At 58.2% G+C, this 14,072-nt stretch overlaps 1 protein-coding gene across 1 annotated transcript; it reads right to left on the bottom strand.

Moving 5' to 3' along the window:
- Positions 1–10,267: 10,267 nt before the first annotated feature.
- On the bottom strand, positions 10,268–12,838 carry LOC139002364 (claudin-8-like). The gene has a single exon (XM_070403704.1). It carries the CDS (start codon positions 12,359–12,361, stop codon positions 11,684–11,686), a length of 678 nt encoding a protein of 225 aa, XP_070259805.1. The 5' UTR covers positions 12,362–12,838; the 3' UTR covers positions 10,268–11,683.
- Positions 12,839–14,072: the final 1,234 nt, after the last annotated feature.

The following is a 14,072-nucleotide window of genomic DNA, read 5'->3' as shown; positions in this document are numbered from 1 at the left end:
CTCCACGTGCGAGTCTCACCTGCATCCACCACCATCCACGGAAACGCTAATGTGGGTCCCTCCCCTGAGACGCGGATCCAATTCCCCTTCCATTCCAGCTCCCAGGGGAGGCTGATGGGCAGCCCTGGGGGATGGCAGTCCGACCTTCTCCTCCTCATCAACCTGGCCCTCCCCACACATCCTTCTGGAACATTCCACTCTCTGACCTTCCCCACCCGTGACCCTCTGACCCATGGAATCCACAATCCCTCGGTTCACATGTTCAAAGTCCCCCTTTCCTCTTGTCCTCATTCCCGCCGGGAGCACCTCCCACCCCTCTGTCCACACCCTCCCTCACGTCCGAACTCCAGTTTCTCTATTTCATGCTCTGGCCAAGCCCCCTCTGGTGCCCCGTGGCCTGACCTCCGCCCCGTGTCCAGGTGCCCCGTGGCCTGACCTCCCCCCTGTGCCCAGGTGCCCCATAGCCTTACCTCCCCCCTGTGCCCAGGTGCCCCGTGGCCTGACCTCCACCCTGTGCCCAGGTGCCCCATAGCCTTACCTCCCCCCTGTGCCCAGGTGCCCCGTGGCCTGACCTCCACCTGTCCTGTCCCCACCTCAGCTCCTATAATTTCCCTGGAGAACCTCACAGGCCTCTCAGGTTAGCGTCCCTGGAGCCGCATCTCCAGCTGCTCCAGCGCCCGCCCCTCTGCTCGCCCTTCTCGGGGCCACGCTCTCCGTCGAGGTCACGCAGCCCAAGGCCTTGTCGTCTGTCTGTGACCCTCATGCCTTTTGTTTTCACCCTTCCCGTCCCGTCTGTCAGCCTCTCTGCCAGTTTTGCTTCCGACACTGGCCGGGCTAAGGCTCACTTTTGAAAGAAAAAAAAGAAAAGAAAAGAAAGAAAAATTAATTGAAGTTGTGATGAACTTTAAATATAAACCACAAAGTGCCGTTCCCAAGGTCTACCTGGCCCTCCGCCTCTGAGGGACACCTGCCATTCCAGGTCCCAGGTGAGAGCTGGTGTCTGCCTCGCAGCGGGGCCTGGAGCGCCCCCTGGTGCTGGGGCGACGTCACTGCTTCACCTCGGACGTGCTGCTCACAAAGCGGTTTCTGTGTTTTCGTGTGAAGGAGACAGGTTTTGAGGCTGTAATGTCTGAACCTCATACTGATTTCTGGGCTCAAACTTTTTTTTTACTTTTTATGTATTTTTATTGATGTCAGAGAGGCAGGGAGAGGGAGAGAGATAAACACCAATGATGAAAGAGAATCATCGATCAGCTGCCTCCTGCACCCTATACCAGTCATGGCGAACCTATGACACAACTCATTTTTTTTTTTTTGGTTGATTTTTTCTTTGTTAAATGGCATTTAAATATATAAAATAAATATCAAAAATATAAGTCTTTGTTTTACTATGGCTGCAAATATCAAAAATTTCTATATGTGACACAGCACCAGAGTTAAGTTAGGGTTTTTCAAAATGCTGACACGCCGAGCTCAAAAGGTTCACCATCACTGCCCTATACTGAGGATCAAGCCCACAACCCGGGCATGTGACCTCCTGGTTCATAGGTCAAAGCTCAACCACTGAGCCACGAGGCCGGACATTAAAAGACCATTGCTTGTTGCCGTGGCCACTGAAGTGGGTCCGTGCCTGCCTGTCTCAGCCGGGGGCGCTCGTGTACGTGGGTCCCTGAGTCGGGTCTCCAGGTGACCACGTGGAAGGGATACAGGAGAGCAAGTGGCACAGAAAGACCCGGATTCCAAAGTCGCACCGATGACCTCCTGTTGGGGGCGGGGACGGACATCAAAGGGAACCCTTATTGTTGAGCCCCATGTTCTCCCCAAATCCAGACCTTCAGAGACTGGGGTCTCCTGTGTTATCCAGTTCGTGTTGGGGACGTGCTCAATCCCGGCTCCAGGATGGGGCTAAGCCTCTGCCTCGGGCCTGAGGGATTCTTGGTGAATAACTAGTAAATAATTCAATACGTTGAACAGTAATTAAATGTTGATGCATAAGCACCTGCGCCAACGGGATCATGCCATCCGGGTTCCAAGATGGGGCTGCTTTCACGTCACGGTGGGTTTTCATTCTTGTTAGAAGAGACGGGACCACGTCAGTGCCGGGTGCGCCTGACACAGCTGCTCCAATGAGGAAGGGAGAAGCCGGCTCTATCTGAGTCTCCACATCCGTACCCCACTTCCTCCTCCTCTGCTCCCATTCGGCCGTGATCCGGACGAGCTCTCAGTGGGGCGATTCCATTCCGACGTCGGTGGAACGCGAAGCGTATTCCAGACAAGTGTCCACAGGCTTGGTGACACCAGCAGCCTTCACATCCACTAGCGATAATCTCCTTTAAAAATCCAGAGGTCAGTGAAGCAGGGGATTGTGTGTGCCTGCGACGCAATAAATACATCAGCAAACCGCAGGGAGTGGGCTACTTAACAAGTGCAGCTAAGCGTTAGCTGCTTGGGAAATGTGGAGCTTACACTCTCACCTATTACCATGCCAAACAAAGTGCATTTTCTCCGTGAAATAACACAGTTTAAAGGACTCGGTGCAAAAGTCAAAGGGCAAATGAAAGAAAAACCCACTTGCTCGCTTGTGCTATTACTTTAGGGTAGAAATAAAACTTACGTTTGTGTACCGACTGGACAACTTTCATCTTCACTTTGATATCCCCAAATCCGTTAGTTAAACGTGAGCCATAAAGCTTTTAGCAAACCAGCTCTTAGTCGTCAGTAAAGATCGTTGGTTCTTCCTGAGACGTGGTAGACCAGCTGTCTCTCCGTCACGGGCCTCGATTCCCAGCGATCTTCGCAATATTCTTCACTCTTCCTCGTGTGTTCTGTCATGTTTAACCTTTTTGTTATTTACCTGCACCTTTCCCCACCGTTTTATTATTTCCTTCAGCGTTTAGTGACCTTGTCTCCTTTCTTTCCTCCTGGTCCTGATTTGATTTTCTGCAACGTGAAGCCCACCATCGATTGTTTTAATAGACTCCCCTCTTGAAAATATACTCACAAGTGTATTGATTTTCCCCACTCGGAACATGTTGGCAAATCTATATAATAAAAGCCTACGTGACCGTTATGGTGGAATGACCAGAACGACCGGCCGCTATGATGCGCACTGACCACCAGGGGGCAGACGCTCAGTGCAGGAGCTGCCTCCTGGCTGTCAGTGAGCTCCCACAGGGGGAAGCACTGCTCAGCCAGAAGCTGGGCTCATGGCTGGCGAGCACAGTGGTGGTGGCAGGAGCCTCTCCTGCCTCCATGGCAGCGCTAAGGAGCAGCGAGCCGAGCAGTAAGGAGCAGTGAGCAGGCGGGCGGTAAGGACAAGGGCTCTGGGACTATGAGAGGGCGCAGGCCGGGCTGAGGGACGCCCCCCTCCAGTGCACGAATTTCGTGCATCGGGCCTCTAGTTAAGAAATGAAAGCACAAAAAATTAGGAAAGTGAATAATAATCCCATGTAAGTTCATGTGGACGCGTGTGCATGCGTGTTGGCGTGTGTGGTCCATGTGCGTGCGAGGGAGTTTTTATGATTTCCGTGAATATAAAATTTTAAAGTGTTTATTCTACTTTCATAGCATTGTGTCAGTAGCCACAGTCAGGTCGTCAGGGATGTCGTCATAGCAGGAAACATGGACCCGAGTGGGCAGACGCACAGTCACTATTCCCCGTCCTCTGTGGGACGCGGGGTTCTGTCCGGCTCCTCCTCCGCACAACTTGTGTTTAGATGACCATGAACTTACAAAGTACGTACGTTATGACCGGCCATCGATTTCTAGACGATGGACTTGTCTCTCATGTTTTTTCCGACCGGGTCCTGTGTCGGGGGAAATGGGATAAGCTCTCCACAGAGCAGCGGAGAGGGAGAACTGTCACTGTGGAGCGAGCGTCAGGGCAGGATGAGGCGCGCTGTGGCGATCGCGAAGGGAGAGACGGCCACGGCAGATGGAACCTCGAGCCTTAAGGAGCCTCGGAGACAACCCCTCACACGTTGTCAAGACAAACTATGAGCGAGGACTTGTTGGTGCCTCTGTGGCTCCTGCAGGTCCCCTTTCGTATTCTTCCTCGTGAATGACACCTCTTCCCAGGTCTGCTCGGTGCACCTCGATCCCCCAAACATCCAGCTTCTACCTCAGCCCTGACCCTGAATTCTCCGTCCCTGCAGACTTTTTATTTACTTATTTTAATATATTTTATTAATTTCAGAGAGGAAGGGAGAGGGAGAGAGAGAAACATCAATGATATGAGAGAATCATGGACCGGCTGCCTCCTGCACGCCCCACACTGGGGATCGAGCCTGCAACTCGGGCCTGTGCCCTGACCAGGAATCGAACCCGGGACCCTTCAGTCTGTAGGCTGACGCTCTATCCACTGAGCCGCACTGGCTAGATCCCTGCAGACGTTTAAAATGTGAGGTCACGTTATTTTAGTTCGAGAAGCTTTTCAATCCTGTGCTCCCGTCTGCTCTAGGCTCTCCCAGGTGTGTGTGTGCGAAGTCCTCTCTCCCGGAGGTCGACTCCTCCGGGGGGGGGCCCCAGGCTGGGCTTCAGCTCCAACGGCCTTTTCCAGCCGTTGGTCAGCTCGGTCTGCTCTCACCTGGCTCTCCCTGTGGAGGTCAGTTCCTGTCCTGAGTGGCCACCGGGGCAGCACCCGTGCTGGCTGGCAGCTGTGGCCGGGAGCTCACTCTCCCTCCCGGGAGGTGCCCTGTGTGGTGCCAGCTCTGCACCCCCACCTTCAGTCACAGCGCCGGGCCAGTCAGGAGGAACCTCCGCAGCCTCTTCCGTGTTCTGGCCCTGAGATCCCCTCCCCCCAGACCGCAGAGGTCAGGCGCGTGAGGTGTCAGGTGAGGGCGTCCTTCCCGGGGACTGTCGTGGGGCAGGAGGCCCTTGCCTGCCTACCTCCCGCCGCTCCACAGGCCCAGCCTCGGGCCTCACTGGCCGGATCCCAGGTTTCTGGTTCCTGCAGAGCCGGGCATGTGGGGAGCCGGGCGTGTGCGGAGCCGGGCGAGTGGGGAGCCGGACAAGTGCAGAGCCGGGTGAGTGCGGAGCTGGGCACAGGCCGCCTGCTGGCCCTCCCCTGGGATCCGGCAGGAGCCGGCGTGTGCAGAGCTGGACACAGGCCACGGCTGGCCCTCCCCTGGGATCCTGCAGGAGCCGGGCGTGTGCGGAGCCGGCGTGTGCGGAGCCGGCGTGTGCGGAGCCGGCGTGTGCGGAGCTGGACACAGGCCACGGCTCGCCCTCCCCTGGGATCCGGCAGGAGCTGGAACTGAGCAGGAAGCCCCTGGGCGCCGCCTCTGGGACATGCAGCTGCTTGGCCTGGCCTGGCGCCCGCGTCCGAGGTGGGAGGAGGGGCAGGGTCCTGCTTCTGCGGCCGAGGCCTCCAGCCGGACGGGACCGGACCGGACCGGGCGTCCTCACTGCCAGGTGGGGGCAGGGTCCCCACATCCCGTGCGTCCCAGAGGCAGGGCCGAGCTCCCTTCGCCTGCAGGGTCCGACCTTGTGACCTTAACTGGGCCCAGGCTGCCTCGGGGGTGGGTGGGGGTGAGGGTGGGGGTGGGGGTGCAGGGGCCACGGAGGCTGATTATCTGGGGAAAGATTAGGTCTCTGAGGGGGCATACGAGAGAGAGAGAGAGAGAGAGAGAGAGGACGATGTACTTTTTAAGGCTGGAATTTAAGCTGCATTTAACCCCTGTCCTGAGGCCTGTGGGGTCGCGGGTGCTGCTGGTTGGTTTTGTGGAGGAAAAGCTCAGCTGAGAGGCGCACAGTGTGTCCCCAGAACGCAGGCAGGCGTCGAATCACCGCAAAGGCAGCTTCTGAAAACACGTCATCTTCACAACGTGATGGAATCAGCCGAGGGAGCGTTCACGTGTTCACACACCCGCACATGCGTGTGTTCACCCTCTTTGAGGTTAAAATACAGGGAGGGACTGTCCACATCTGTGTCTCCTTGAACTCGGCGTTGCCAGGGCTCCACGTGTGGTTCAGGAATTCTTGGAGGATCGGCGGCTGAACCCAAAGCGCAGATGCCCGGCCGGCGGCTCAGGGGCTGAGCATCGACCTGTGAACCAGGAGGTCAGGGTCTGATTCCCGGTCGGGGTCCAGGCCCGGGTTGTGGGCTCCATCCCCAGTGTGGGGCGTGCAGGAGGCAGCCGGTCCATGGTTCTCTCTCATCACTGATGTCTCTCCCTCTCCCTCCCCCTTCCTCTCTGACATCAATGAAAATCTGTTTATAAGAAGGAAGGCACCAGCCGATGGTGACCGCAGTGAAGGCTGATTCCCCCTCTGAAACCGTCTTGTCTGTTCCCATTTCTCTCTCCCCAGACTGTCCATGTGGCCAGAGACTCAGTGGAAGGGGATCGGGGGGGCGGGGGGGGGGGGGGGCGCGCAGCAGGAGGTACAGTGAGGGCGTCAGGTGGGGCGTCAGGTGGGTGTGTCAGGTGGGGATGTCAGGTGAGGGTGTCAGGTGAGGGTGTCAGGTGGGGATGTCAGGTGAGGGTGTCAGGTGAGGGTGTCAGGTGAGGGTGTCAGGTGGGGGCGTCAGGTGGGCGTCAGGTGGGGATGTCAGGTGGGGATGTCAGGTGGGGGTGTCAGGTGAGGGTGTCAGGTGGGGATGTCAGGTGAGGGTGTCAGGTGAGGGTGTCAGGTGAGGGTGTCAGGTGGGGGCGTCAGGTGGGGATGTCAGGTGGGGGCGTCAGGTGGGGATGTCAGGTGGGGATGTCAGGTGAGGGTGTCAGGTGAGGGTGTCAGGTGAGGGTGTCAGGTGGGGGCGTCAGGTGGGGATGTCAGGTGGGGATGTCAGGTGAGGGTGTCAGAGGGTGTCAGGTGAGGGTGTCAGGTGGGGATGTCAGGTGAGGGTGTCAGGTGAGGGTGTCAGGTGAGGGTGTCAGGTGGGGGCGTCAGGTGGGGATGTCAGGTGGGGATGTCAGGTGGGGGCGTCAGGTGGGGATGTCAGGTGGGGGCGTCAGGTGAGGGCGTCAGGTGGGGATGTCAGGTGGGGATGTCAGGTGGGGGCGTCAGGTGGGGATGTCAGGTGGGGGCGTCAGGTGAGGGTGTCAGGTGGGGATGTCAGGTGGGGATGTCAGGTGGGGGCGTCAGGTGGGGATGTCAGGTGGCGATGTCAGGTGAGGGTGTCAGGTGGGGTGTCAGGTGGGGCGTCAGGTGGGGGGGCCACACCCAACCCCACAGGCGGTGTTGCTCCCACCACATCCCCTCCTCCCCACAGACCTGCACTGTGCAGCCGATAGGAGGTCCCTGGCACATATTTGCCTCCAACCAGCCCCCCCCCCCTCAGTCCCAGGCTCCTCCTCGGGGTGGCACAGAGGCCCCTGGGCGTGTGGGTCACTCTGGTGTCCGGACGTCCCTGTGGGCTGCTGTCGCGCTGGCGCTGATGGATGTGACTGGGAGCCTCGCTGTGGAGGCAGTAACGGGCCCCGGCAGCTGCGCTGAGGGTCCCACGCCCCGTGCAGGCAGCGGAGGGTCCCTGCGGACACCGGGCCGGGGGTTACGGGGCCGGACTCGCATTCGATAATAAAGCCAAGAGGGACCTGGGGGAGAAGGTCGGCGGAAGCACACGTCTGCGAGGCTCGTTCAGCCTGGAGGGAAGGGCGCTGACATCCGGGGCGAGTGGAGCAGGGTTTGAGCCACTGGAGCTGTGTCCGGAGGAGCCAGCGGGTGGGCATCGCTTTAGGAAAAGATGAGGATGGCACCTGGGGCTTGGGACACGCGGGCAGGTCCCTAAGAAACACGGTTGTTTGATGGAAGACCAGGCCTAGACGCTCGGACTGCTTCTCCCAAGGGCTCTGGGCAGCTCTGATTTCCTCTCCTCACGAGTGATTTGGTCCAAGAGCAACAGCGCTCGGACAGAACAGCACTTCCCATAGGGGAATCGCCGGCCGCGGGAGGAGGCCGAGGCCCCGGCCACAGCAGCTGAGCAGCCGTGTTCACATGCGAGTGCCGTGTGTAAGCGACACCGTGTGGAAGAAATCCTGTGTTTTCTGAAGAGAAAGAACGTGAGCCGGGGAGTCAGACAGGCCTTACCTTCCTGCCGAGTCTGGGGAATCAACTGTGAACAAACAGGGGCCACACGCTGTCCCTCGCGGTCTCGGGGGCCTGCAGGCGGCCCCCACAGAGCCGGGGACCAGAGGCACCACAGGAGGCGTGACGTGAGCCTTCCCGGCCGAGCAGGTCGCGGGGAGTCGCGTCGGAGCCTCAGCCTCCCTGACAGTCAGTCTTCGCCTTAACTGAGCTGTCGTCTGTTTGCAGCTTGTAAACTCGCCTTTGGGCGTCTTTGTCTCCTTCTCCAGACCCGGGCCCGCCCTCCCCCAGAGAGAGGCCACCGGCCCTCGGTGACCTGCTCCCCGAATGCGTCTCCACGGCTGCAGCGCCCACTGTGGACGCCTGTTCCCTCCCGTGCGCGGGGCGTGTGTGTCTCCACGGCTGCAGCGCTCACTGTGGACGCCTGTTCCCTCCCGTGCACAGGGCACATGTGTCTCCACGGCTGCAGTGCTCGCTGTGGACGCCTGTTCCCTCCCGTGCACAGGGCACATGTGTCTCCACGGCTGCAGCGCCCACTGTGGACGCCTGTTCCCTCCCGTGCACGGGGCGTGTGCGTCTCCACGGCTGCAGCGCCCACTGTGGACGCCTGTTCCCTCCCGTGCACGGGGCGTGTGCGTCTCCACGGCTGCAGCGCCCACTGTGGACGCCTGTTCCCTCCCGTGCACAGGGCTAGTGTGTCTCCACGGCTGCAGCGCCCACTGTGGACGCCTGTTCCCTCCCGTGCACGGGGCGTGTGCGTCTCCACGGCTGCAGCGCTCACTGTGGATGCCTGTTCCTTCCTGTGCACAGGGCACATGTGTCTCCACGGCTGCAGCGCTCACTGTGGACACCTGTTCCCTCCCGTGCACGGGGCGTGTGCGTCTCCACGGCTGCAGCGCTCACTGTGGATGCCTGTTCCTTCCTGTGCACAGGGCGTGTGCGTCTCTCCCTGAACCTCATCCCAGAGGTTTCCCTGCTTTGCTTTCTGCCGCCCCTAACACTTGGAGTGCGGGAAACGAGTTAAGTCGGCTCGCGTGAATTGCGCGTACTCCGCGGGAGCCGTCTTAACTCGGTTCATATAGATTTGCGGTGGAGTGCGGGAAACGTGTAAACTCGGGCCGATTGTAACTGCGTATTACCAAATATTTGTTTGTTTGCCGTTCACAAAGATACCTACCTGCGTATGCGAACCGTTTCATACCCATTGGGGTAATAGGTATCATAAAAATCCCTGATTTTGCGCGGGAAACCTAAATAATTGCCCGCGCCATCTTATATTTTGGCGGGAAATTCACCCGACACCGTAGTGCTAACCTACCCCATGGACGTCATGTAACTAACCCCCCTTACGTCTCCTCCTTTGAGTCTAATCCTATATAATAAAAGGCTAATATGCAAATCGACCGAACAGCAGAATGACCGGTTGCTATGACATGCACTGACCACCAGGGGGCAGATGCTCAATGCAGGAGCTTCCCCCTGGTGGTCAGTGTGCTCCCACAGAGGGAGCCCCACTCAGCCAGAAGCCGGGCTCATGGCGAGCGCAGCGGTGGTGGCGGGAGCCTCTCCCCCCTCTGCAGCAGCATTAAGGATGTCCGACTGACGGACATCCCCCGAGGGCTCCCAGACTGCGAGAGGGCGCAGGCCGGGCTGAGTCCCCCCATCCCCCCGGGCACTGGGCCTCTAGTGTATAGAATCAGCTGCAAAACTGCCATTCTCTGAAATGTTTTCTCAACTTGTTGAGATTTTGCTTCTGTTTGTTCCAGGCTGTGCTCATCTGTGGATGGAACTAATCATGTCAATATCATAAAACATGTAATGACATAGTCCATGTAAAGTAGGGGCCCAGCATACAGTACAGGCCCCTAAGCATGAACCACCATTACTCATTAATGCCACTTCCTGGAGGTAGACATGTACTGAGCACGGGAAGTGTTTCTGAAATGGCTTTCACATGCGCAGTACGTACAGTGTGTGGGTTGGGACTATAGCCCTACCTTAATAAATTACAAGTGTATTGTATTCATCAACTACGAGCGTATGAATTCAGTGATTACAAGATAAGTGTATTCTTATTGAAAAATATTCAGTATTTTATAGCCTCCAAAGTTAATGCTGATCCTACTTTTAGCTTTAAAATGTGACCTTGATATTCTTTTTAAAATTAGAGATCCCAAAACATTAGGTTTTCAAAAACTCATTTTAAGTTAATGAAACAGAAAAAAATGGAGAATAGTGAAAAATATAAAATGTATATAAAAGGCAAATTTATTCATACAAAGGACATAAAGCAGATGACACACAGTCACTTAAGCCAAGAAAATGTAGATACAGACTTTCAAATGAGATGATCAATTGCATCAAATTTGGAGGAAACACACAGCTACAGTATTTGTAAACCGCCCTAACACACACGAAGATGGGCCACGCGGGAAAGGTGTCGGGGTGCTGGAGTGACGGCTGTGACAGGAGCCCAGCGGGAGGAGACCCCGATCGGGAAGAACTTGCGTGGGGGTGGTTTTGGTTGGTTGGTTGGTTTTTGGTTAACAAATAAAATCAAGGCATTTTACTTTTCTGTCCTGTTGTTTGTGTTGGTAAAAACCCGAAGCCTTTATCCACGCAGCTACTGCACGATCCACATCCGTACACGACTTCCATCCAAAGCAGCCCCGACGCGGTTAAGCAGCAAACCCTTCACTCCCGGCCGTCAGAGCGTCCTGGTCTCAGCCCGGCTCCCCCCTGAGTGCAGTTCCCGAGAAAAGCCGTTTGCAGATGCAGCCCCTGGCGCAGACCTGCCTTTTACAAACTTGATTTAATCTGGGAGGAAAGGCAGGCCTCGGGCAAGAGCGGCCGGAGCCGGAGCAGGGCACCCGGAAGCCATGGCGTTGCCTTCACCGCTGATTAAAGCCTTTTGCTCAAACCTCCGTATGACCCAGGTGCACTCGTTGCTAAGCCGCGTTTCAGCCGTTAGCATTCAGTCTCCAGCCTTCCTACCCCGGCCCCCGAGGGCGCTGGTGGGCTCTGCGGACTCTGGATGGACCCGCATCTCCTTTAGAATAAGAACCACACGAGCCAACTCGGTCTCTGGGAGACAGGCACGTCCCTCCGGTCCGTCCTGAGGAATCCCGGTGACAGATCACAGTCAGCAGCGAGGCGGCTCAGGTCCGGGAGGGAAGGCTGGCACCGCGGTGAGAAGCAAACCTCCGGACGGACCCGCGGAGGCCACGTCTCCTGGGCTGCGCTCTGAGCTCCGAGGAACCATCCTCAGTGACCAGGCGGGCAGGTGGGGGCGCCCCAGGTGAGAAGGCGAGTCCAGGCCCGCGGGCTCCGCTTGTAGGAAACAGTGGGCACTGCGGCCACCTACTAGGTGAGGTCAAAACCTCCACACGGTGTGGCCAGCATGGCTTGGGGTTTGAGCATCGACCTGTGAACCAGGAGCTCAGGGTTGGATTCCCGGTCAGGGCTCATGCCCAGGCTGTGGGCTCCAGTGCAGGGCGTGCAGGAGGCAGCTGGTCCATGATTCTCTCATCATTGATGCTTCCATCCCTCTCTCCCTCTCCCTTCCTCTCTGAAATCAAGAAAACACTCAAGATAAAACACTTGAAAATAAAATATCATAGTCTCTATATAATAAAAATAAAAAGAGGAAAACCCTGCCCACCTACACATACTGGCTGCGTGAGGGCAAGCTGCCCGGCCTCCTCTCCGAGCGCCAGCTCCTGGGGACCGCCCGGCGGGCAGGCAGGTGGTACCTGGGGCCTCCGCTCTCCCCGGGGACATAGGACGTGCAGGACAGGACGGCGCCCCCGGCCACGAGCAGCAGCGCGGACACCCAGCCCAGGTACAGCGCCTCCCCGAGCTCGCGCTTCCGGCCGTCGTCCAGGGTGGGGTCGTAGAAGTCCCTGACGATGGAGGCGGCCACCCAGCTCACTGGCGCCAGCACCGCCACGCCCACCACCACGAACAGGACCCCGGCGGCCAGCAGGGTCGCGCCCTTGGCCTTGGCCTCGGCCCCGGCACAGCGGGTGCAGCGCATGCCCAATGAGGCGGCCAGCGAGGCCAGGGCGGCCAGCGCGCAGGCCGCACACATCAGCCCTCGGGCCGCCTGCAGGTCGGCGGGCAGGGCCAGCAGCGAGTCGTAGACCTTGCACTGCAGCCGCAGGTTGGTGTGGCTGCGGCAGCTCATCCACAGCCCCTCCCACAGCGACTCGAAGACCACGATGTTGCTCCCGATGAAGGCGGACACCTTCCACTGCGGCATGATGGTCGCGGCCACGGTGCCCAGCGCGCCCGCCCCGCCCAGCAGCAGGCCCACCAACTGCAGCACTGAGCTGGCCATGGTCCTGGTCCTGGTCCTGGTCCGGTCCGAGTCCTGCTCCGGGTCTGGGTCCAGTCCTGGTCCTGGTCCGGGTCTGGTCCTGGTCCTAGTCCTGGTCCAGTCCTGGTGCAGTCCTGGTCCTGGTCCTGGTCCGGGTCCTGGTTCTGGTCCTGGTCCTGGTTCTGGTCCGGGTCCTGGTCCTGGTCTGGTCCTGGTCCTGGTTCTGGTTCTGGTCCTTGTCCTGGTTCTGGTTCTGGTCCTGGTCTGCGCCCAGGCGGCTATCCGGCCGGGCTCCTGAGCCTGAGCCCGAGAGAACAGTCCTGCAGGAATGAGCTCAGGCTGCCTCCTGCTATTAGATTAGATCCAGTGCCGGCCCCCGGGCCGCCCTCCCCTGTGACAGGTGAACCGGCAAAGCAGGTGCGGCAGCTTTCCCGGCCAATGAGGGACGGCGCAGGCAGCCCCGGCGTGAGGCGGCCGGAGCTACTTGGAACCCGGACAGAAACACGCTTTGTGCTTCTCCGGTTTCCAAGAAGCCGGGAGACGGTGCGTGTGCCGTGGGCATCGTCCTGAATGTGGGCGCCGCCCTCAGGTCGCCAGGAGCTGCCCCCGCCGATCCTGTGTTGTGAACAGGTGCCCCTCGTCCAGGCCGGTGGGAGGCCCGGCCCAGAGCGGCTGTGGCCGAGGAATAAGTAGAAGCGCTGCCTGAGTGGGCGGCCGGGCCTGACACGGGGCCAAGGGGAAGGGCAGAGGGTGGACGGTCCTCAGATCTGGCAGCCGCGTTCTCTGGACACATGGGGTCGGAGGGGTGGGGTTAATTTGCCCACAACTTGGAGGCAGGCTGGGCCGAGGCGAAGTCACGGAACAGAACGGCCCGGGGACCGAATACGTCGTGAAAACCACAGGGTTGTCCCCTATGGGGCCAAACACATGGGTTTCTTTTGAGCCAGGAAACTACGTATTTGAACTGGATCTAGAAGGAAAAAAACTGTAAGAAAAAAAGCCTGGCCAGGGTGGCTCAGTGGTTGAGCACTGACCTATGAACCAGGAGGTCACGGTTGGATTCCCCGTCAGGGCACAGGCCCAGGTTGCAGGCTCGATCCCCAGTGTGGGGTGTGCAGGAGGCAGCCAATCCGTGTTTCTCTCTCATCATTGATGTTTCTCTCTCTCTCTCTCTCTGTCTCTCTCTCTCTCTCCCTTCCTCTCTGAAATCAATACAAATATATTTATTTTAAAATCCTATTGGAAGTTGAATCTTGGTCTCTAAGAAAAGAATGTAGTGCAAACGTTGACAGTTTCCTGCCGGTAAAGAGAGAACAAGGACCGGCGTGACCTGCTGTAGCCGGGACTCGGCACAGCGATGAGTGGCTACGGGGTTTGCAGCGGCTGCTGATGTTGCTGCTCGGTCTTCTTAGGCCGAAGCAACTAGAATCCTGCCGATGGGACAAGAATGTGCACTAATAGCTACTATTTCTAAATAAAATCATTATAGGATAAGGGGCTAAAGTCGTTGAACTGCATTCTATTAGGTGTTCACGAAACCAGCCTTTCATACCAGGTCTGCGAGGGAAGCAGACGCCCCTCAACACCACGCAATCCGACTGTCTCGTCTTAAAGCACAGAGCGACCCGCACGGCCGCTCCGTGACCCGCACGTCGTGTCTAGGAAGAACCGATTGTGACCTAGAACCCGAGAAAGAGCCGCACGCTCAGGGGACCCCGTCTCCGGAGAGCGC

This window comes from Myotis yumanensis, unplaced genomic scaffold (genome assembly GCF_028538775.1).
Source record: "Myotis yumanensis isolate MYYU_CA2020_CCGP unplaced genomic scaffold, mMyoYum1.0.hap1 SCAF_2, whole genome shotgun sequence".
Taxonomy (NCBI): domain Eukaryota; kingdom Metazoa; phylum Chordata; class Mammalia; order Chiroptera; family Vespertilionidae; genus Myotis; species Myotis yumanensis.
The sequence above is the reverse complement of the archived record's forward strand: the minus strand, read 5'-3'. Positions and strand labels throughout refer to the sequence as shown.

Excerpts from the sequence above, each read along its gene's own strand:
- LOC139002364 (XM_070403704.1), bottom strand. The coding sequence starts at position 12,361 with ATGGCCAGCTCAGTGCTGCAGTTGGTGGGCCTGCTGCTGGGCGGGGCG.